At 34.7% G+C, this 25,940-nt stretch overlaps 1 protein-coding gene across 1 annotated transcript in view; it reads right to left on the bottom strand.

Moving 5' to 3' along the window:
* Positions 1 to 5,652: 5,652 nt before the first annotated feature.
* The window catches only part of LOC308418402 (killer cell lectin-like receptor 5), a gene marked incomplete at both ends in the record, with an annotated part of 138,161 nt that continues 117,873 nt past the window's right edge, over positions 5,653 to 25,940 (bottom strand). The window contains 5 exons of the mRNA XM_080913754.1: positions 5,653 to 5,788; positions 9,789 to 9,892; positions 14,571 to 14,713; positions 15,978 to 16,028; positions 16,778 to 16,996. Coding sequence (XP_080769880.1) covers positions 5,653 to 5,788; positions 9,789 to 9,892; positions 14,571 to 14,713; positions 15,978 to 16,028; positions 16,778 to 16,996 — 653 coding nt within the window. The remainder of the gene's footprint in view (positions 5,789 to 9,788; positions 9,893 to 14,570; positions 14,714 to 15,977; positions 16,029 to 16,777; positions 16,997 to 25,940) is intronic.

Raw genomic sequence — 25,940 nt, 5'->3', positions numbered from 1 at the left:
GCCAAATCATGAGCATAGGAGATCTTTCCATTTTCCAAGATCTTCTTCAATCTCTTTCATAAGAGAAAAGTTTATGTTGTACAGATATACTTGAATTTATAGACTTTCCAAAACTTTTATCATGAAGGGGTGATTAATTTTGTCAAATGGCTCTTCGGGATCTAATGAGATGATGATAACTTTTTTTCTTTGAGTTTGTTAATATATTGGATTATGTTGATGAATTTCTATATATTGATCCAACCCTTTATCCTTGAGATGAACCCTACTTGGTCATGGTGTTTTTTTATGTGTTCTTGGTTTAGGTTTGTAATTTTTTTTATTTTTGCATTAATATTTTAGAGGGAAATTGCTCTGAAGTTTTCATTTTTGTAGGGTATTTGCATGGTTCAGGTGTAAGATCAATTGTCTCTGTTTCTATTTCATGGAGTAGTTTGAAGAGTATTAGGTCTACTTTGAAGGTATGATAGAATTCTACACTATATCTATCTAGTCATGTCTTCTTTGAAGGTGTGAGAGATCTGTCTAGTCGTGGGCTTTTTTTTTTTTTTGGTTGGGAAATTTAAAGAAATGACTGCTTCTATATATTTTTAGGGGTCCTGAGATAATTTAGATGTTTTATCTGCTCCAGATTTAAATTTGTTACCTGGTATCAGGCTAGAAAATTACCCATTTACTCCATATTTTCCAATTTCATTAAGTCCAAGCCTTTGCATTCAGACCTGATTTTTTTTTTTTATCTTCCTCCCTTTCTGTTGTTATTTCTCTCGTTTGATTTCTAATTTCTTTTTAATTTGGATACTGACTCTGTGCCCTCTGACTTGTCTGGCTACAGGTTTACCCATCTTGTTGATTTTCTCAAAGAACAAGGTGCTAGTTTTTTGGAATTTTTGTATAGGTCTATTTGATTTTATTTGGCTCATTTCAGCTATGAGTTTGATTGTTTTCTACCTTCTATTTTTCCTGGATTTTTTTCTTCATGTTTTTTCTAGATTTTTAGATATGTTGTCAAGCAGTTAGTGTATGCTGTCTCCAATTTTTTTTGTTTTTGTTTGGTTTTTGTTTTGTTTTGTTTGGAAACTCAGGGCTATGAGTCTTCTGAGCAGTGCTTACAATGTAGCATATGATTTTGGTATACTGTACCTTTATTATCCTTTAATTCTAAAGTTTTTAATTTCTTTCTTTATTTCTTCTTAAACCAATTCGTCAATGAGTAGAACATTGTTCATCTTACACATATATTGGGCTTTCTGTTTTTTGGCTTTTGTTATTGTTATTATCCTTGTTATTGAAGACTAGCCTTTCTTCAGGGTGATCTCATACTATTAATGGGAATTTTTTTATTCTTCTTGTATCTGTTGAGGCCTGTTTTGAACAATTATATGGTCAATTTTGGAAAAGGTACTAGGGGGTACTGAGAAGAAGGTATATTCTTTTGATTTGGGATAAAATGTTCTATAGATATCTGTTAAATTCATTTGATTTATAACTTCTCTTAGTTTCACTGTGTCTTTGTTTAGTTTCTGTTTCATGTGTCCACTGATGAGACTGGAGTATAGAAGTCTTCCACTATCATTGTATTTGTTGTAATATATGTTTGAATATTAATAATTATTTTGAACAACTTTATTTTACAAACAAAGATAAATGTACAAAATTTAAGCATTTTAGCATAAAAGTATACAAATATGTTTTTTGTCAGTGCTTAGTTTTTTTTTAAAGGTTTGATAGTGTGCATTAAGATCTTACTAGTCACAATGAGCATAAAGTACATGTAAAACAGGATGTAACCTAGAATTAGTAAAAGTTTTCTTGGTGTGTAAGGATTAAAAATGATTGTGGTTCCCTTTGCATTTGGAGCAGAAAACTTTATCTTGAAAGATTATTTTTCCTTTGATAAGTAAAAGTTTTCCTACCTTAACTCTTTTGATAACTCTTGGTTGAAAGTAAATTTTATTTGATATTAGAATTGCTCTTTTAGCTTGTTTCTTGGGACAATTTGCTTGACAGTTATTTTCCCAGCCTTATACTCTGAGGAAGTATCTGTCTTTGTAACTGAGATGAGTTCGCTATATGCAGCAAACATCTAGATTCTGTTTACATATCCAGTCTATTAGTTTATGTCTTTTTACTGGGGAATTGAGTTCATTGATATTAAGGGATATTAAGTAATAGTGATTGTTGTTCTCTATTAGTTTTGTCACTACAGGTAGAATTATGTTTGTGTGGATTATTATTATTCCATAATCTTTAGTTACATCATAGTCATTATCTACTTCCTGGTCTGACCTCTGACTGTTTTCCATCTCATACATTCTACCCTATATCCAAGAGCATGTCTCTACCACACAACATTCCCCCAATTTCTGAGGCCTCATGTTTGTGAAATGTTATGTGCATCTTCTCATATTGAGGCCACACTAGCCATTCCTCCACTGTATATGTTTTAGGGGCTCCATATCAGCTGGTATATCAGAAAAGAACTCTTTAATGTCAGTCCATAGTCTGTGTTTTCCTTTGCCAAACAAGAAATGGAAAAAAACAGGTCTGGACAAATGTTATGGTTTCTGGTCCGCACTTAGGGCATCCACTTGCCAGGCCGGTAAGAGAAAGTAGTGTCCGGGAGGGGTAGAATTAATCTGATTCTGTTTGAATACCAAAGTAGAAAGGGACTAGAGAAGAAAATCTTCAGAGATTTAAGATCTGTTCATTAAGTCAAAGGCCTTCTCAGAGGATATTCTTTGTTTTTTTCTTACAACTATATTTAAAAATGAAGAGGGATACATATACAGATTTTAAAGACATTTTGTCATAACACTATATGAATATTTTTGTCAGTAATTAATTCTTTTAGAGGATTGATAGCATGCATTAAAATCCCACTAGTTACCATAAGCGTAATAGATGAACCTAACTTCTTCTTACTAATTTGCTTGATGGTGGATGTGAATGCATATGAGTTATTTGTGGTGAGCAAGGAATTACATACCTTTTTTGGAAAAGAATGGCTAGAAAGAGAAGCTTTAATTTTTTCCTAGAGCTTTCATACACATTTTAGCTTGACGGTAAGAGAACTTTCTAATTTCCTTTTGAAGACAGCTAGTGCTATGGATTTTATTCTGGCACTTGTTTAATTATGTTCTATTAATTTGAGTATGTTGTGCCTTCACTTTCATTGAATTTTAGGAAGTCTTCAATTTATTTATTTCTTTTTTTCTATTCTGACCCAGAAATCATTGAGCAGACAATTGTTCGTTTTTCACAACTGTATAGGCTTTCTGGTGTTCCTACTGTTGAGATTCACCTTTAATCCTTGATGATCTGATAAAAATCAAAGTACTATTTCAATTTCCATTTATCTGTTTATGCTTGCTTTATAATGGACAATATGGTCATATTTTGAGAAGGATCTTTAGGGTATTGGGAAGAGAAGGCATTTTGTTTATGTTTGTGTGAAATATTCTATAAATTTTTGTTAGGTCCATTTCATTCAAAATGTCTGTTAATTTGATTCTATCTCTGTTTATTTTCTGTCTGAATGACCTCTTATTTAGGGAGAGACAGGTGTTGAAGTCTCCCACTATTAATCAGTGGGATACTATATAGGATTTAAACTTAAGCAACATTTCTGTTTCAAATGTATGCGCTATTGTGTTAGGATATAATTTTTCAGAATTGAGATATGATCTCGGTAGAATTTTCCTTTGTTGACAAAGAAATATTTTTCTCTGTTTCTTTTGATTATTCTTTTATGAAAATATACTTTATTAGGTTTTATAATGGCTACTGCAGACAGCTTCCTGGGTTCATTTTCTTATAATAAATATTTTCCAGCCATTTACTCTGAGACAATGTTTATCATTATTTCCAATGTCTGTTTAATATATGCAGTAAAGTAATAAATCATGTTTTTTCATCCATTATGTTGGCCATTTTAATTGGGGAATTAAATTTATTGACACTGAGAAATATTAATGGTTGTTATTTATTGTTATCTTGACACTGGTGGTGTTAGTGTGTGTGTGTGTGTGTGTGTGTGTGTGTGTGTGAGAGAGAGAGAGAGAGAGAGAGAGAAAGAGAGAGAGAGAGAGAGAGAGAGAGAGAGAGAGAGAGAGAGAGAGAGAGAGAAGAGAGAGAGAGAGAGAGAGAGAGAGAGAGAGAGAGAGAGAGAGAGAGAGAGAGAGAGAGAGAGACTTTTATGCAGGTATAAAGTTACTTATTTTTTTGTATTTTCTTAGATGTAGTTATCCTTTTTGCATGGAATTTTTCTTCCAGTATTTTTTTGGGGGCTTGGATAAGTAGATAAATAATTTTTCAATTTTGATTTATCTTGAATTAACTTGTTTTCTTCATATATGGTGACTAGAAGTTTTTTGGTTATTATAGTCTATGACGGGGTCTGATGATGTTTACACATTGGAATATATCTTTCCAGTCTCTGCAAGAATTTAGAGTCTTCAGAAGACTATTGTAATTCCGGTAGGTCTGCTTTTGTACGTTACCTGCTCTTTTTCCCTTGCTTATTAAAATATTATTTCTTTATTCTGTAGATTTTGAGTTTTGGTTATTACATGGTAAATAGATTATCTTTTCTGGTGCAGTAGCATTGGTGTTCTATAGGCCCTTGAATGTTTATAGGTATCTCTTTCTTTTTTTTCTTTTTTTGTTTTTTTTTTTTTTTTCTATGATTTTGGTGAAAATATTTTCTGGGACTTGGAGCATGCACATTTAACCTTGTGTTGCTATTATTCTCAAGTTAGTTTTTGTCCCACATTATTCCAGATTCACTGGATGTTTTGTGTCAGAAATTTTTAGAGTTATTTTTCTTCGACTGTTATATCAGCATCTTTTCTTGTATTGTCACATCTCAGCTTCACTTTTCCATTTCCTGTACTCTAATGGTGATGCTTACATATTGCTTGTTCCTGTTTTCCTCTCTAGATTATCCATATCCAGAATTCCCTTAGGTTTCCTCTCTAGATGGTACATATCCAGAATTCCCTTAGTTTATGTGCTACTAAGATCTTACCAAAAGGGGCCAATCATGACTGCCTTCCAAAAGATCCAACAGCCAGTTGAAGTTGCTAGATGCAGATATTTACACCCAACCAAAGAGAAAGAACATAAAGTTAGGTGAGTAGGGATATGTAGTAGAACTGGAAGGTTTTAGGGGATAAGAAATATGGTCAAAATATATTCCGTCAAAATATATGATAACTTAAAATCAAAATAAAGCAAAATAGCAAACAACATGACAAATTAAACGCTAAAACTATAATTTTTTCTTAATTGTATTTTCAATTGAGACCATTTATCTTATCAATAATGAAATACTCAGGCTGTTTATTAGCACTCTTTATTTAGTTTCATAGAATTTTACAAATGCAGAAAGAACAGAATCCTTGAAGTTTTGAGGCAAAGGGTATCCTGGCACCAGAGAAGTGTCCTTTCTCCAACAGGAATGAAGCTGTGTGCTGCTCTGTCATATCAAATTCAGGAGATCATTTCCAATGCTCCTGCAGCATTGTCTGTTTACACAGTAGAATATGTTTTATGATCAAAATACTTGTTTTTTTTATAAATCCAAAATTATTACAGAAAACAAATAAGGTTTAACACCTTTCATGTTTACCTTTTACTCTTGTTGCACAATTAATCAGGGAATTTATCTAGTCTCTTCTCACAAATACAGGAGTAACGATTTTCACATTTATCTTTTTCTAGTCTTGCTTTAGTTAAAAATACACATTTTCCATTCTTAAAATTTAATTTTCCTATTTTAAAGTCACTAAAAGACAAAAACAATTGGAAACTGCTTAACTTTAAATATGCACTGAAATAATTCATGATTTTTAAAATTATGTTGGTCTAATTATGCCAAATATAGAACTATTAATCATAATTTCATTACCAAAATGCTTTCTTTTCTCTAAGTTCATTAAAAAGAAATGATCTCTTGATAACACCAAAAGTCTACTTCTCATTTCACACTCACAATTCGGTCAGCAGAGAAAACAGATTTTCAGTATTTCTAAAGAATCATTAGGCAAACCTGCTTTTGTATGTATATTTTGTCACCAAAAACTATAGAATACTAGTAAAATGAATGCATATGGCATACAGAACATGGTATTATATATTTGTTTAAAAGAGAAGGGGGGATTTAAAATATAGTCAAAGATGAGAGCTTATACATAATGTTTTGAATGGTTTACCCTCCTTACTCTTTTATTAGAGGCCATATCTAGTATCCTGACTTTTTAATGCAGCTAAATAAAAAATAAATTAGAACCCAGAGCAAATTACAATCAAAACAGAACAACTATGAGTTCAGTGCCAGCCTGAAATAAATAGCAGAGCAAGAACTATAAATAGCTATTAGTTAATAATTAGTAAATAAGATCCTCTTGTATAAATTAACAGAAATTAGATTTCCCTCAGGATGAGTTATTAGCATGAGTTGGATAATGTTGCAGTAGTTTGTATTTTTTAATTTAGTTTTTATTAGATAGTTTATGTACTCACATTTTAAATGTTATCCCCTTTTTCCAGGTCCCCCCTTGCCTATCACCTCTCCTCCTTCTATGATGACATTCCCTCTCCCACCATGTACTCACACCTCAACACACTGGCATTCCCCTACACTGGGGAAAGGAACCCTTACAGGACCAATGACTTCTTCTTTTCATGCCAGAAAATGACATTTTTTGCTACATATGGAGCTGGAGTCTTGGGTCTCCCAGTATGAACTATGATTGGTGGTTTAGTCCCTGGAAGCTCTGGATGTGAGCACTGCTTAGTTGATATTTATTTTCTTATTATGAGGATGCGTACAATTTTTAAAACTGTGCTACTGCCTTTACCAGAATCTACAGCAGCATTACCTGCCCTTTCTGGTTATCAGCCCTAACCTGGCTTTCTTTTCCTATCTACCTTTGCTCTGGTAGGGGTTATGTTACCAGCAGACTCCCAAGACCCAATAATCCTTAGAAAACACACACACACACACACACACACACAACTCTGTAACATTTTAACTTGTCTACTAAGCACAATTGCTGTGCATAGATGCCTCATACTTGGAAAGGTGTGGTCTTACCAATTTATTATTTCTGCTTCTCTTCGAGTTCCAAATCTTAGTGGCTTGTTCCACCTAGTTTCTGCCAAAATCTTTGCCCACCCACTGATAGAAGAGGCTTCAGATCCGAGCTCCCCTAAAGAATTTATATTCTTTCCTCTAAATGCATAAAATAGCCAGTGTGTGTGTGTGTGTGTGTGTGTGTGTGTGTGTGTGTGTGTGTCTGTATATATATATATATATATATATATATATATATATATATATATATATATATATATATGCACAAGAGAGAGCCAGAGAGAGAGATAGGGAGACAGAGACAGACTCACACATACACACACGCAGAGAGAGAGAGAGAGACAGAGAAAGAGAGAGACAGAGAGAGACACAGAGAGAGACACACAGAGAGAGACAAAGAGAGACAGAGAGAGAGAAGCCATAAAAGCCTGCCTGTAACCCTGAACCTGGTTGTTGGTGACTTGAGGATCAGGAGTTCAAGAACAGACTACATTAGGTGAACCACTATCTATCAACAAAATAGTAAAAGTTAAGTTGATTCTTAAATTACATAAAAGGTAACTTAAAATATTACTTCATAGCAAAGTTATTAAAGAACAAAGAATTATGAGGGGTATTTCTTAAATTTTTATCTATAAAAATAAACAATCAGAAAAATCATAAATATATAATTTTAAAGCAGAAGCAAGATTATGAGGGTCAAGGACAAAGTTGGATGCATACTGAAATATGGGACAGGAGAGAATGAATGTTGGATCAACCCTAACCTAAGGATGTAAAATGCCTTATGAGAACCCACTAGTTAATTACCTTGCAGTTGACCAATACAAAAGCAGATGCCATATTTCATTGGTGCTTTCAATTTTTTCTGTATGTGGATTTCTTTGTGTATTTGTTTTCTTGTTTGTTAGATAGGCAATATTTTGTCTTATGGGGTGCTTTTTTTTTTTTTTTAGTTGGTTACTTGGTTACCTCCATGATATTGTTTCCCCATTTTTTTGTTGTTGTTTTGGAGAGTGAAATAACATGATGTTGTCTGTATAGGAAGGTAGGGAGCTAGAAGGAGTAGTCATTGAGGAAGGAATCTGATCAAAATATATTCTATGAATAAATGTAATTAAAAATAAATATTTAACTTCAAAAAGTTTTACAACTACAGAAGATATAAGTTTATAAAAGAAACCCAAGGTGCAAGGCAAATTTTTGTAGGTATTACTTATTGAACAGGGAGATGACAGAAGTCTCCCACACAGTACAGTTGATTGCTCCTGCTCTTGGTTAATGTAACTACATGGTAACACCCTATTGCTAAAGTCCTTACTACACACTTTGACATAAACACATAGGAAAGCCAAACTCAAAGAAATAAATATGTTCACCTAGGCAGGCTTTTATAGAGATATTATGTGCTTTGCAGGTTGCATGGAAAAAAAGATGTGAGTAGATCTATTCTGCACAGGACGCTGCTTGCTACAATGATGACCTTTTGGGCAACATTTTTTCTAGGATAAATAGATGCTTTCTTATTGGAACTGAGGTTTTACCATAGGAGGCAATCATGTATGGTGCTGTAATCTAAATCAAAAACCCAAAATTGAAGGCCTTATATTGGAACTTGCTACAATAACTCTGCTATGTGCTCAAGGGTTAAAATGCATTCAGAACATTTATAGATATGGCCTAGATTTGGGCTGTTCTCATGCTCCATCAGAAGCTTCTTTGTACATGGTCAGAAGTCCATGCAGAAAGGCAGAAATGGTCAAAATGTTTAAGAGAAGAGAATATGGGCTGAGACTTAAAGGAGTCATTGACATCAACTTCTTACTCTCCGTGCCACCAATAATAAGACTAGGAAACAGCTGAGAAGATAATATAAAAAGAATGTAAGAACCAGAGAAGGAAATCTCTGTGAAATGTAGCCTTCTGGACAAGCTTTGATTGCTGAAAATATTATTTTTTCTTTAAAATCGCTATTCTTAGGTGGCAGCTGCTGGAAAAGGGAGATTTAACTCTTTTTTGAGGCCACTGGTGGATTTCCTTGTTAGTGTCGATGGTCTACAACCATGTGCTTATGGACAGATATTTACAAAGACAATACTTTTCAGGTTACATGCTGGAGATTTTTAGTGGGAGCAGAACAAGATACTTATATATATTATATAATCTTTAATCTGTATGAAGTACATATATTATGTATATATATGTATATGTATATGTATATATATAATAAAGATAATCAGTAGCCAGTTTTCAACCAGATTATAAATAAATGGAAAAGTTGAGACTTACATAATACCTTGAAATAGAAGGGAGGCATACATACATACATATGAACATGTTCTTACATTTATAAGTAAACAAAAATGATATAAGTATAAAACAGTAAAAATATCACATGAATGTCTAAGCAACTCAGGCTCAGTGTATCTTCCATCATTATTCAGCTACTTTGCAGTTACAAGTTGTTTACTTGCTAGTACACTGTACATTCTAAGACTCTTTCTTTCACTTCCTGGAATGTACAACTTCCCTCTGTAAAACTTTCTCAGAGACCACCATTTGCAACTTTTCCTTAACTGTGAGCTCCATAGACAATGAGGCAAGCTGTGTGAAATGAGACAAAATCCTTTTCACATAATCCTTCCTAATCCTACACCAGAGTTAGAGTCTGAAGAGATCGGAGACTCACAGTTTAGATGAGCCATTGTCAATCCATGTCCAATTCTTTATTTTATTATCATATGACAATCCAATCCAGTGACTGACTGGATTAATCTGGAGCCGAAGGAACTTCTGTAATGAAAACAATACACCTTATGTTGAAATTTCTATTTTTTTTATGAGAACTGCAAGAAAAGTTCCTAGCCTTCCTGTGTTATTCTCTGCTGTGCTGTCTTCCCATTGCTCAGTTTCACAGGGTGTTATTTTTCTATAGTGACTTCCTATTGGTAGCACATTTAAATCAAAACTGTATCAGTTAAAAACTACAGGTCTACTAAGATATTGGAATCATGACATGCTGTGTGACTATGTGTTTTAGACAATGTCTCACTATGTAACCAAGTCTGTCCTTGAGCTCAAAATCTTCCTGCTTAAGGCAGAAAAATTTTAAGATTGAGCCTTCTCTTTGACTCTTGTATCAATTTATTGTATTGAATCTTCTATACCTGAGCTACACAGGAAATTCTTAATAGTGGAAGCACATAAGTGAGTGTTGAAAACACTTAGCCCTTAGCAAAATGCAAATCAGAACAACCGAGATTCCATCTTAAACCAATAGAAATGGCTAAGATTAAAATGTCAATTGATAGCACAGGCTGCCATGGATGTACATCAAGGGGAACACTCTGCCATTACTGGTGAGAATGGCAACTTGCACAGCCACATTGGAAATCAATTTGGTGTTTTCTCAGAAAACTGGCTATAGTTCTACTTCAAGAATAGGAGGTAGGACTGTGGGCTCTAGAGAAGATAAGAACTATGCAGACAGACTAAGTGATTGAACTAATTTGCATACTTGGGGCACTCTGAGAATAATACATCAAACAAAGAATATAAAAGTGGCTGAAACCAGGGATCCCTGCACATGTGAATCTTAGTCTTCATGTAGGTCTGGAACAACTGGAGTGGACACTATCACAAAATCTGTTGCCTGCACATTGGTTATGTTATTCTAACTGACCTGTTTTATCTGTCCTTGTGAGGCTGTGGGGCTGTTGTCAGGCTCTGAACTATCCCAAAATTATATATAAGAATCATATGCGGAAGGATTAAAGATGTGCAGGAATTACTTCATTGTCTCAGACCTTCAGTCATAAGGACTGTAACAGCCCTGCTTGGGGAAGAACTCTATTCTCCCATAATTTCCACCAGAAGTTCCCCTTCACCCCTCACCAGCTAGTCAGTCACATGGTGGCTTAACCCAGCCAGTTGTTCTGTGGAAGCTGTGGAAAAAGTGGTGGGGCAGCATCTAACATCAGAGGGGATTGAAGCAGATTTTTTCTTCCTCCTGAGTCCTCTTCCCTTTTTCCAGAAGTCACACACCTAGCCAGACCAGAGATCTCCATGTGATGCTTTCAAAACAAAGGCCTAAATGGCTTCAGTGTGAGAGGATGCACCTAGCCTCATGGAGAATTGATACGTCAGGGTATGGAGGATATTTAGAAAGACCCCACCCTCTCAGAGAAGATGGAGATGGATTGTGGGAGGGAGTGACCATGAGAGGTAAGGAGAGCAGGATGTAAAATTAATAAATAAAATATTAATAGTAATAGTAAAAATAATAATACTTAAAATATTTGCTGTATTAAATGGAAAATTATGCAATTATTTCACATAAAGTATTTTATACTTATATTTAAATGTCTATTAAAATTATATATCAATATGGTAACATGTAGTAATTAACAAAGATTTCGAGGTGATCTAGAAATTATTACATTAGAAAAGTATAGTCTTCATATTTGAAGAGATTTTATTAATAATATTTTAAACAGAAAATGACAAAATCTATTCACTGCCTCAAGCTATATTACAAGGCAATTGTGCTAAAAACTGCATGGTATTGGTACAGAGATAATATGCATGTGGATCAATGCAATAAAATAGAAGATTCAGAAATGAGCCCACACATATATGGTCACTTGATTTTTGACAAAGGAGCTGCAAAGATTCAATGGAAAAAAGACAGTCTCTTCAACAAATCGTGTTGGTCCAACTGGCACACAGCATACAGAAGAATGAGAATAGACCCTTTCTTATCTCCTTGTACAAAGCTCAAGTACAAGTGGATCGAAGATCTCCACATTAAAAATGATATACTGAAATTATTAGAAGAGAAAGTAGGGGAAACCTTAGAACACATTGGCACAGGAGAAAATTTCCTGAACAGAACACCAATGGCTTGAGCTCTAAGGTCAAATATTGACAAATGGGACTTAATGAGATTGCAAAGTTTCTGCAAGGCTAAGGACGCTGTCAAGGAAACAAAATGGCAGCTAACAGACTGGGAAAAGCTCTTTACTAACCCCATATTAGATAGAGAACTAATATCCAAGGTACACAAAGAACTCCAAAAGCTAGACACCAGAGAATCAAACAACCTTATTAAAAATGGGGTACAGAGATAAACAAAAAGTTCTCAATTGAGGAATAATGAATGTCTGAGAAGCATCTAAGGAAATGCTTGACATCATTAGCCATTAGGGAAATGCAAATCAAAACAACCCTGAGATTCCACCTCACACCAGACAGAATGGCTAAAATCAAAAATTCAGATGACAGCAGATCCTGGCTAGGATGCGGAGAAAGAGGAACACTTCTCCACTTATGGTGGGGTTGTAAACTGGTACAACTCTGGAAATCAGTCTGGTGATTCTTCAGAAAATTGGACATAGTACTACCTGAAGACCCCGTTATTCCACTTCCTGGCATGTACCCCAGAGAAGCTCCAACATACAATAAAGACACATGCACCACAATGTTCTTAGCAGCCCTCTTTATAATAGTCAGAAGATGGATAAAACCCAGATGTTCTTCAGTAAATGAATGGATACATAAATTGTTGAGTATTTACACAATGGAGTACTATTCAGCTATCATAAACAATGACTTTATAAAATTCTTAAGAAAATGGATGCATCTAGGGAATATCATCCTCAGTGAGATAACCTAGTCACAAAAGAACAGACATAATATGCAGTCACTGATAATTGGATACTAAACCCAGACAGCCGAGAAACAACTCACAGACTCTATGAAGTTCAAGAAAAAAAAACATTATGCTTAATCTTTACACACCAAGAAACTTTGACTAATTCTAGGTTACATTTTGTTTTACATGTACAACTCACAGACTTTATGAAGTTCAAGAAAGAAAAAAGAAAAAAAAAAAAAACATTATGCTTAATCTTTACACACCAAGAATCTTTGACTAATTCTAGGTTACATTTTGTTTTACATGTACTTGATGCTCATTGTAACTAGTAAGATCTTAATGCACAATATCAAACCTTTAAAAAAGCCAATTAGTAACAAAATGTATTTGTATACTTTTAAGCAAATATACTTAAAATCTGTACATTTATCTTTGTTTTTTAAAATAAAGTTGTTCAATTAAAAAAAAAAAGAAATGAGTTGATACATGAGAGAAACATAAGTAATTTACTTGACAACAAAATAAATGACAAAAAGAAAGACATTAATATTTAAAAAGAAGATAAAACTTCCATGAAGTTAGCATCCATAAAGTTGCACAAAATAGTGACTGAATATCATATGAAATAAAATTCTAATTGTGGGGTGATGGCTGATATTCTTTTTATATGATAGTACATTATATTTCACAAGCAAAGAAACTTGAGGCATAAGAATGAAAGTCCATCAGCTAACTCTGTTGTTAGAGATAAGATATTCCTAGAATATATTAAGGGCTTGATCTCAGATATTAACTTTTTGGATTGCTGTTTGTATTCCCTGCTCTCTTAAAAGTGGTGTCCCAATGAGGAGTGGATTACACATTCATGTGGTGTCTGGTGAACTTTATTATTCAGATAAGGCCTGTGATTGGGCAGTGGAAGGAAACACATAGTTCAAAGGATTATAGAATGGAATGAAGGAGGAGGAACAGAAGAGGAACAGAGGACAGAGAAAGAAGATGGAGGAAGAAGAAGATGAAGATGGATTAGACTCACATGGCCTGGAAAAGCCACAAGTATCTAGGGATTTCATAGATGGGCAATAGAGTAGTATACTGACCCAATATAAAGAAGCAGCTTGTAATTATAATATTATTGCATCATTGAGTTAGGTGTTCTTGGCATGGATATTTTGGGGTTGGAAATTTGCCATTATAAATTTGAGGTGTATTAAAAAAAAAGAAAGAAAATGCCAGAATCTTAGAAACTTTGTGTTCTTTAAACACTCATTTATAAACACAAACAACTTTTTAACAAAACATAACAATACTATACAGTATAGTTTATGGGCAGTTTCCATAAAAATCACCAATGGGCTAAATTGCTAATCTACTTAATTTGATGGTTCTTTTATCTCCATTGTGTAGACAAGCCCAGAGTTCAACTAATTTACCTGTTATCATTTGGTGACTCATCTCAGAAAGCCTCACCTGTACTTCCAGATTTCAAAGAGCAAACTCTAAACAGAAGGAGTTTGCTTGGCCCTTTATGGAGATAAATAACTGTCAATCACAGAATGAGTTTCACCAAATTTTTAAAGCTCATGAGGAAAAGATATGCTTTCTGAGGGACTCTCTTGTAGACTTGTGAGAAAGGGAGTTGAGTGAGAGACACAGTGTCTCTGTAGTAATGAGTCTTCTCTTAACAGACCTGTGTACCAAATTTTTGTTCACAGTTCAGGAAAACCACATACAAATGGAAAAAAAAAACTTTGATTCAGTAGCTCATTATTCATGTTAGAAATTGAGACTTAGACAAATAAAGGTCTGCATTACCAGTTCATCTTCATCATCTATCTTCAAAAGTGATAATCTAGAATTCTGGCAGGTCTGGTTACATCCACTCCATTTCATATTGTCTTTTATGAAATAATAACATTTTATACCATAGCAGAACCAGTGTGTTTCAACTCCTTTTTCTACAACAGAGAAGGTAAGTGCTTTAACTTATCAGAACAATGTATTTATTAAGCCTGTGTAGAAAACAAAGGGGGAAATCTCACTTGTCTCAAAAATTGAGATTCTAAAATTCCCAGAGATCCCTTCACACCCATGATCTACTCAACTTTTTTAATAACAGTAGAAACACACACACACAAAAAATGGTTTGTGCCAATTGTGGATTAATCAGTAGAGAAAATGTAGCACATGCACTCAAAAGAATACTATTTATCTTTTAAAAGGGAAATGAATCAGCACACCATGATGACTTATGCCTATAACCTGAACACTCCAAATAGAGAGTAGAATCATTACCAGTTAATGCCAGCCTAGGATATGTGGGAAATTCCAATCCAGCTATGGGTATACCATGAGTTTCAAGTAACCCTGGGCTGAAGAATGACATAATGTCTCACACTAGAACCCAAAAGAGAGATGTTGATGTATGTGATGACCATGGATGAACTTGAGGATGGTGTGTGAGTGAAACACACTGGGTATAGGGCCATACTTTAAGATTTCATGAAGAAAAAGTTTCTAAAATGGCCCAACTCAATGAAGAAGAGGCTTGTATGATACCATGGGCTGGAGAAGAGGCAATGAGAACTTGCTACTCAAGGAAGCTAAGTTGAATGCATAGTTATAGAGTAATGAATTATTCACACATGGGTCCACACACTACTGTGAATGTAGCATTGTGCAATGGTCTGTGTTATATGCTCTTGCCTTAAGAGAAATAATGGACATATAAAAGAGAATTTGTTGTTTATAGTCTGTTCTTCTGATTATGTTTATGCCTTCAATGGTATGCCCACATGTACAAAATGCTCAAGTTGAAAACATTAAAATGTGTGAAATTGTGTAACAAAAACACTTCAATATGAATGTTTTGTTTAGTGAAGTTCTGGAAATGGCCATGTTTTAATAAAAATATGTTTCTCCAACCTTCATTTTTCTATAAAGAGGTTTGATTTTGTAGCTCAGGCTGTCCTGAAATATTCTGGTAGGTCCACATTGTCCTGAAAGTTGTAATCCCTGTCTCAACCTCATAATCTTAGGGATTATGTCATTATGCTACATTTGCAGATAAGGAATTTTTTTAAAGTAATGGCACAAAATATTTCTATGGGACTATAGTAATTCAAATGTGTTTTTTGAAACATTGTTTTTCTGTCACAGATTTTATTAGGCAGCAGTTTTAAATACATCTGTCTTTACACAGTGAGAATTAATACATCCTACCATCACAGTGTGGTAAGATTGTATACAGGAGTTCCTTGAAAACTTTAAATCCTGAAGAAAAAAAAAACATTTAGGAATGAGTGATAAACTGTTTCAGTTAATGATGACCAGTCCTGATGAAGTGTCAGAAATTTCCTTGTGACATTTCATCTTTTCATCTTTCTAATTAATTCACTCTGTCACTGACAGAGCTGCAATGTGGGCACACCATGGTAAAGTTTCTATGTCAGTGCTAGGGAAGGTCTTTTTCTTACAAATAGGTCAACACTCTCAAATCAAGTCAGATAGAAAACAAGTACAAACATATGTGCACACACACACACAAACACAGGGGGGGAGGGAGGGAAGGAGGGAGGGAGAGAGGGTAGAAGGGAAGAAGGATGGGAGGGAGGGAGGGCAAAATTAGTTTTTTAACTACATTCATATAAACATGCTAAGTTCATTTTAACATAAATAGTTGATAAATACAATCTTACTAAAAAGTTTCATGCTCTGTCAGCAACAGAATTTAATATTCAATTTTCTCTGTAGACCAAAACAATAAAAATGCTCGGGGTTACTGATTTATAATTCTATCCGCGGGGAGCAGTAGGAGTGCCAAACAGACACTGACTTATAAGACTCTCTTAATCTAAACATGGATTTTGGGATTTCAGTGTCCATACACGAAATAAGCAACACCCAAATGATTTACCCAAAGATCAATAACATCGTAAGCTACTGATTAGACTTCAAAGCTTCCAGAGAAGAAATAATAAATACTAATGTAGTTCCCTGTTCACATTACTCCTGCTACATACCTGCGTTTTTATTGGAATTTACAACAGCATTGGTTTCTCTATACCATTTGTTCTGTTCTCTAAGGAGAGATTCCAAAATCTCACCACCTAGGCTACAGTCTGTCGTCTTATTTCTCATGGTTTCTTCCTTTAAGTCGATGTCACCTTTCATGGCACTGCAGTTGTGGTGGTGATTTAGAGTTTCTTGAAGTTCAAGTTTTTCTTGACTGTACTGAAACACTAAATTAATCACAAAATATTATCAGAAAGCCTTGTAGGAGTACATATTAAAATTTAAGAATAAAGAAAATTCTTCATGTAGATAGCCAACACATATTATTTTTATTGGTACTTTAACATCTTTAAATTAGCACTTCAGCTTATTATAGAACCAGATTCATCAATATTTTCTTTGAGGTAAGTTGAGTGTAAAATAAATAATACATCTGAATAAATTCATGGTGGACGTAATTTCCAATATCTTCATTTTTGAAGCACAAATTTACAAATAATAACCTAAGTAAAATATTCAGTGAATACTTTACACACCATGAAAACATAAAGAAAAAGAATTTTAAAAGGCATTATTCTTATTGAAGCATATGGATTGCAATTTATTTTCATACATAGCTATGTTTTAACACAGCCTGGAAGTGATTTCCTTCTAACTGTGAAGGAATCCAATAAAGTTTAACCAATAATGATTCTGTTCAGATGAAGTCTTTTTACTTAAGCATGACCTCAATATACATAGACAAAATAACAAAAAATGTCATAAACTCTTTGCATAGCTATTTATGTAACATTAACAAGAACCTTAGATCAGAAAGCAAACTATCACCAAATACGCAGAAGAAACATCGCCAAAATGAGACAAAACAGGGCAAGTCCAGCAACCCCAGAGTTAACACAGTAGGTATAAAAAAGAACAAACAATGCAGAATGTCAGACAAAAATATTAATATCCAGAGGTTCTGGATCATCCCATGATTACAAACAGGAAAAGGGGCAGAGTGTATTACTGCATAGTTCATGTTGAAAGGTATTTCTTAGGTAGAATGTCAAACAAGATGTATCTCAATTACTTACAGTTTGTCACCAACACTGCAACAGTTACCAGCAGAAGGGAACAGAGGATCCCAAAAGCTACCACAATGAGGTTCCAGGGGGCAGAACACTCTTAAATCAACAAAAGAAGGCAAGACAATCATCACAATGAAAAGATCACATGTTAGTACTAACTACAAATTTGTGTACCATGGAAACAAGGGATAATTTTGGCAAAGTCCATGATACAAACAGACTGAAATATGCTCTCAAAATTGTAGGTTTCTACCTAAAATACACTCACTGTTGTTATCCTATGTATGTGAAGACTGAGAACATTTTGAACTTATTTCACCTATGGCCTTGTATTGTAAATTTTCCTGACTCATTCTAGAAGAAACCTCATGCACCCTCACACATTAATTACTACAGGAAGAAAGTGCACCCTACAGAAGACACTGGAAGCATAGATGCAATCTAAGTACAAAATACCAAATTGGAGCAGGCAGTCCACCAAGAAAGATAACTGAGGATGGAGAAGAAGAATGTGGTAAGGATGCTTTTGAGAACTGGTAGGAAACCACAGCTACTCTCGAATTGATCCATAGATATCCCCTTCCTTGTAAGGGCATATAAGGCAACTATCCCTTTATCCTTTTAAGGTAGTTTTTGCTCTATATAATACAGAACATTTTGATGTGTCTAAAACACTTGGAATCTAAAACTCTTGTCTCTGATTACCACTATGTCAAAAAAAAATATTTTACCTGGGTGAACAGATGTGATGTGTGCAGAGTAAAAATGAGAATAAAAGTGATATTTATTTATGTTTTCATTAACAAACAAAATTATTCATTAATGTTTTAGGAACTCACACTGAAGTTTACTCATTACCACCCCCACTCACCTCCCATCTCCTCTTTCTTCATCTGCAACTTTATTCTTAGAGAAGACTTTCTATTCTGATGGACAGCTATCCTTGCCTTGTTATATTAGATATTGGGGATATTTATGATAATTAAAAATTTCTTCAAAAATCAAAATATTGTTTCTAATGCACAAGCTTCATGTACTTAGAATTTTATTTCTCTAGAACATTTGGTGTTATTTCAGACTCTAGCTTGTTTTAAAGGATTCATGACTAGTCTAAAAAATAACCCCCCCCCCAATGGTTTCTCACCTCTTCTTTTTTCTCAAATGTTTTTTCATATAGAGTCCCATTGTTTCACCTTGCCCAACTCATCATTTCTTTTGTAAATAACAATTAAAATGTAAATTTAATGATACACACACACAAACACACACACACATATGTAAACTGATTGCTTTTTTAAACTTAGTTTTGAACAATGTTTTACAGGAATACCCTTAAGCTAATACTGTTTTTTTCCCTTCCCCTCTTTATAACCAAGGCCAAATGAAATAGTTTTTCATAGAAGCTATTAGAATATTCCTAATTTCTAAAGTTTAAAATGTGTTTTAAAAATATTTCAGTGATCATAGACACTTAAAACACTTACCTCTATGACCAGTTTCTTTGGGCCCTTGAGTCTCCTCAGGTCTCACTTGGTTCTGCAACCCCGAGGACTTATGAAACTTCACAGTTGAATAAGTGACTTCCTGCTCACTCATCTTGCGATTATGTAGAGTATGTTTTCTATTAAATTATGTCCTTAAGTGATTTCTAAAGAAACAGTTAAAAATGTCTACCATTAGGAAGATATCTATAGTTCCCAAAGGTTAAGGCCTGGTGAAAAAGAGATCTGAGCAGCAAGGGAGCAGAGAGATCTCTGCCAAGTGCGCACGCAAAGAGCGCCCCTGCCCTGCCTGATCCAGGGACCATGAACCCAGCATTGGGACCTCTGTTCCCACCAGCAGCTTTGGGACACAGAACAGGGCTCTGCCCATCTGCCACCTGGAACAGCGGAGATCCAGGGACACAGACCAGGTACAAGGGAAAGGCAAGAACATATCACTGACAACAAGATGGCAAGAGGAAAGGAAAACATAGAGCATATCCCAAGGAAACCAAGACAGTCTGGCAACACCAGTAATCAGTTCTCCCATCACAGCAGACATTGGAATGCCAAAAATTACAGAAAACGAATATGAAGACCTAAAATCATACCTCAAGACAATGATAGAGAGCCATAAACAAGAACGGGAGGAAAAGCAAAAAGAATCAGAAGCTTTTAAAGAGGAAACAAGAAAATCACTCAAAGAACTCAAAGAACTAGAAGAAAACAGAACCAAAGAGATGAAGGAATGGAAGAGGGAATTTAAAACGGAAATTGACACAATAAAGAAACACTAAAAGAGATAACCCTAGAGGTAGAACACCTAAAAAAGAAATCAGGAGTCACAGAAGCAAACATTTCCAACAGACTACAAGAGATGGAAGAGAGAATCTCAGAGGCCGAAGAGAACACTGTAAACATAGACAAATCAGCCAGAGAAGATGCAAAAACCAAAAAGCTCCTAACCCAAAATGTCCAGGAGATCCAGCACACAATGAGAAGACCAAACCTAAGGATAATAGGAATAGAAGAGGGAGAAGAATATCAACTAAGAGGCCCAGTAATTATCTTCAACAAAATTGTAGAAGAAAACTTTCCTACCCTTAAGAATGAGATGACCACGAGCATAAAAGAAGCCTTCAGAACTCCAAATAGATTAGACCAGAAAAGAAATTCCTCCCGACACAAAATAGTCAAAACACCAAGTGCCCAAAGCAAAAATGAATACTAAAAGCAGTAAGGGAAAATGGTCAGGTAACATGTAAAGGCAGAACAATCAGAATCACACTCTATTTCTCAACAGAGACTATGAAAGCTAGAAGAGCCTGGACAGACATCATGCACTCCTTAAGAGAGCACAAGTGCCAGCCCAAGCTGCTATACCCAGCAAAACTATCAATCACCATTGATGGAGAGACGAAGATATTTCAAGACAAATCAAAATTTATATATTTTTTGACCAGACACCCAGCAATACAATGAATTATAGGTGGAAAACCAAATACAATGAGGGGAAACACATCCTAGTAAAAACAAGAAAACTCCTAAGCAAAAAAACCAAAAAAAGAAAGAGACACAGACACATCTCAACCTACAAAAGCAATAATAGCAGGAAACAGAAACCACTATTCCTTGATATCTATTAACATAAATGGACTCAACGCCCCAATAAAGATACATAGGCTATCAGACTGGATACATAAATAAAATCCTGCATTTTGCTGCTTACAGGAAACTCATCTCAGAAACAAAGACAGACACTATCTCAGAGTAAAAGGGTGGGAAAATTTTTTCCAAGCAAAGAGCCCCAAGAAGCAAGCTGGAGTGGCTATTCTAATATCGAATAGAGTAAATTTATAACCAAAAGTTTTCAAAAAGGATAAGGAAGGACACTTTTTACTCATTACAGGAAAAATCTGTCAGGGAGAACTCTCAATCCTTAACATATATACTCCAAATACAAAGGCACCCACATTCATAAAAGAAACCCTACTAAAGCTCAAAATATACATTTTACTCCACACAATAATAGTGGGATACTTTAATACCACACTCTCACCAATGGACAAATCATGGAAACAGAAACTGAACAAGGACACTGTAAAACTAGCAGAGACTATGAACCAACTGGAATTACTAGATATCTACAGAACATATCATCGTAAAGTAAAACAATACACCTTCTTCTCAGCACCGCATGGCACCTTCTCCAAAACTGACCACATAATTGGACACAAAATGAGCCTCAATCAATATAAGAAGATTGAAATACTCCCATGTATCCTCTCAGATCACCATGGTTTAAGTTTTTTCTTTAACAACAACAAAGACAACAAAAAGCCCACATACACATGGAAACTAAAAAACACTCTGTTAAATGATAGTAGAGTCAAAGAAGAAATAAAGAAATAAATTAAGGATTTTCTAGAATTCAATGAAAATGAAAACACAATATACCCAAACCTATCAGATGCAATTAAAGCAGTACTGAGCAGAAACTCATATCCCTGAGCACTTCCAAAAAGAAACTAAAGAAAGCATACATCAGCACCTTGACAGCCCAGCTAACAGCTATAGAACAAAAGAAAGCAGATATACCCAAGAGGAGCAGACGGCAAGAAATAATCAAACTTAGGGCAGATAGACCAAATAGAAACAAGAAAAAAAAAAAATCAAAAGAATCAACAAAACCAAGAGCTGGTTCTTTGAGAAAATCAACAAGATTGATAAACCCCTAGCCAGACTAACTAGAGGGCAAAGTGAGAGTATACAAATTAACAAAATCAGAAAGGAAAGTGGAGACATAACAACTGAAACTGAGGAAATTCAAGAAATCATCAGATCCTACTACAAAAGCCTATTCTCCACAAAGTTTGAATATCTGGAGAAAATTGATGAATTCCTAGAAAGATACAAGAACCTAAATTTAAACCAGGACCAGGTAAACCAAGCAAATAATCCCATAAAACCTAAAGAAATAGAAGTTCTCAAAAGACTCCCAACCAAAAAAGCCCAGGTCCAGATGGGTTCAGTGCAGAATTTTATCAAACATTTATTGTGGACATAACACAAATACTCTCCAAACTATTCCAAAAGATAGAATCAGATGGAATACTACCTAACTCATTTTTTGAGGCTATAATAACCCTCGTTCCTAAACTACACAAAGATCCTACAAGGAAAGAGAACTTAAGGCCAATCTCACTTATGAACTTTGATGTAAAAATACTCAACAAAATCCTTGCAAACTGAATCCAATAACACATCAAAATGATCATTCTCCATGACCAAGTAGCCTTCATCCCTGGGATGCAGAAATGGTTTAATATATGGAAATCCATCAATGTAATACACCATATAAACAAACTGAAAGTACGAAATCACATGGTCATCTCACAAGATGCTGAGAAAACATTTGACAAATTTCAACATCCCCTCATGTTAAAAGTCCTGGAAAGAACAGGAATCCAAGGTCCATACCTAAACATAATAAAAGCAATATACAGCAAAACAAAAGCCAACATCAATCATAACAGTGAGAAACTTGAAGCAATTCCACTAAAATCAGGGACTCCACAAGGCTGCCCACTCTCCCCCTACCTATTCAACATAATACTAGAAGTCCTGGCTGGAGAAATTAGAATGCAAAAGGAGATCAAGAAGATACAAATCGGAAAGGAAGAGGTAAAAACATCACTCTTTTCAGATGACATGATAGTGTTCTTAAGTGACCCCAAAAATTCCACCAAAGAACTTCTACAGCTGATAAACAAGTTCAGCAAAGTGGCTGGATACAAAATTAACTCAAACAAATCAGTAGCCTTCCTATACTCAAAGGACAAACATGTGGAGCAAGAAATTAGGGAAAAGATACCCTTTACAATAGTTACAAAATCTATGAAATACCTTGGTGTGACTCTAACTAAGCAACTGAAGGACCTGTATGACAAGAACTTTAAACCTCTAAAGAAGGAAATCGAGGAAGATCTCAGAAAATAAAAAGATCTCCCATGCTCATGGATTGGAAGGTTCAACATTTTAAAAATGGCCATTCTACCAAAAGCAATCTACAGATTCAATGCAATCCCCATCTAAATTCCAACCCAGTTATTTATTGAGTTTGAAAGATCAATGTGCAATTTCATCTGGAATAACAAAAGACCTAGAATGGTGAAATCCATCCTCAACAGCAAGAAAACATCTGAGGGAATCACTTTCCCTAACCCCAAGCTATATTGCAAACCAATTGTGATAAAAGCTGCATGGTACTGGTTCAGAAAGAGGCATGTGGATCAATGGAATAGAATAGAAGATCCTGAAATGAGCCCTCACGAATATGGTCCCCTGATTTTTGACAAAGGACCTGTAAACATTCAATGGAAATAGAACAGCCTATTCAACAAATGGTGTTGGTCCAACTGGCACTCAGCATGCAAAAGAATGAAAATAGACCCTTTCTTATCTCCTTGTACAAAGCTCAAGTGTAAGTGGATCAAAGATCTCCACATTAAACCAGATACACTGAAACTATTAGATGAGAAAGTAGGGAAAACCTTAGAACACATTGCCACAGGAGAAAATTTCATGAACAAAACACCTATGGCTCAAGCTCTAAAATCAAAGATTAACAAATTGTACTTAATGAGATTACAAAGTTTCTTTAAGGCTAAGGACATTGTCAAGAAAACAAAATGGCAGCCAACAGACTGGTAAAATACCTTTACCAACTCCACATCAGATAGAGGCCTAATATCCAAGGTATACAAAGAACTCAAAAAGCTTGACACCAGAGAATAAAATAACCCTATTAAAAATGGGGTACAGAGCTAAACAAAATGTTCTCATTTGATTAATATCAAATGTCTGAGAAACATCTAAGAAAGTGCTCAACATCTTTAGCCATCAGGGAAATGCAAAAGAACCCTGAGATTCCACCTCACACTAGTCAGATTGGCCAAGATCCAAAACTCAGATAACAGCAGATGTTGGTGAGGTTGTGGAGAAAGAGGAATACTTCTTCACTATTGGTGGGGTTGTAAACTAATACAACCACTCTGGAAATCAGTCTGGCGATACCTCAGAAAATTACACGTACTACTACCTGAAGACCCAGCTATTCCACTTTTGGGCATATACCCCAGAACACTCCAATATACAACACAGATACATGCACCAAAATGTTCATAGCAGCTCTATTTATAAGAGCCAGAAGATGGAAAGAACCCAGATGTCCCTCAGTAGATGAATGGATACAAAAATTGTGGTACATTTACAGAATGGAGTACTACTCAGCTATCAGAAACAATGACTTAACCAAATTCTTAAGAAAATGGTTGCATCTAGAGGATATCATCCTGAGTGAGATAACCCAGTCACAAAAGAACAGAAATAATATGCAGTCACTAATATTAGGATGCTAACCCCAGAGGCTCGTACTGCCCCAGAAACAACTCACAGACTCTTTGAATTTCAAGAAAAAAAGAAAACAAAAAAAACAGTCATGCTCAATCCTTGAAAAAAAAGAAAAGAAAAAAAAAAAAAAAAAAACAAGCACTGACACAACTGTATTTGTGTACATTTATGCAAAAATGTTTAAAATTTTTTTCTTTTATCTTTGTTTTTTAAAATAAAGTTTTTTAAAAAAGGAAGATATTTATATCTGATGATACAGAGGTTTGGGTATTGGTGGGATTTTACTGACTCACTTAATGATCCAAACACCATTTTATGGACTGAGCCCGATTTGTTTTACCGAAACAAAAAAGAAACTTCTGCAGATTTTTACTAAAGTCCTTATATTTCTAATTATTACAACAATTATTTTGCAGAAATATGAAAAAATGACTGATAAGTTAATATGATATTGACAATCTGCATATTATCAATATAAAGTTAAGTAAAATTGGAACAGATGAAAATCATTAAAAACTTGTAAACAATCTTATTCACTAACAAATAGTTAAGACATGAGGGATACATAAAAGTGTTGTTTTAAAATGATTTACAAATTTTGATAAATACATGAATATTAAATGTTCTTTCACTTTTTATTTAGATGTGATTCCGAGTTTCCTAGAGACTACCTGCAAAGGAATATATGAAAGCTAATACACCAGATGATCCAAGACACATACTTACCTTTTGGGTTAAAGGCTTAATCGGCTGAGATCTCCAAACTTTCCACATAGCCATAGTCTACACATTTTTCTCCTTTCTTTGAATAGGTTCAACTAGAAAAGGTCCTCCTGAATGGAATAATCCTTACCCAGAAAGAGAATACTGAATATTCTTTCTTATATGTGGTTCCTGTCTCAAAGTCTTCAGAAATGATTTGTAAACTTTTCTAACTGCAACTACTAGGAAAGTAGAAAGGGGACTATGCTGCGTGGGGTGTATTAGCAAGACATAGAGGAGACAGTATGAAGTTTTAACCTCAAATAATCCCATGTACATAATCACATCACAGATAATATACTCGTACATGGTATTGCAAGAAAAGTTTATATAAAAATAAATGTTGTCACTATGCGTCATACATGTGTTAATGGTCATAAATGACAAAAATCTAATAATAGCTTTCAATGTATTAGTAAATAGTAAGTATTTACTACCTGAGAGGA

Source organism: Micromys minutus (assembly GCF_963924665.1).
Source record: "Micromys minutus genome assembly, chromosome: 3".
Lineage (NCBI taxonomy): Eukaryota > Metazoa > Chordata > Mammalia > Rodentia > Muridae > Micromys > Micromys minutus.
This window is presented reverse-complemented; position numbering and strand designations above follow the sequence as displayed.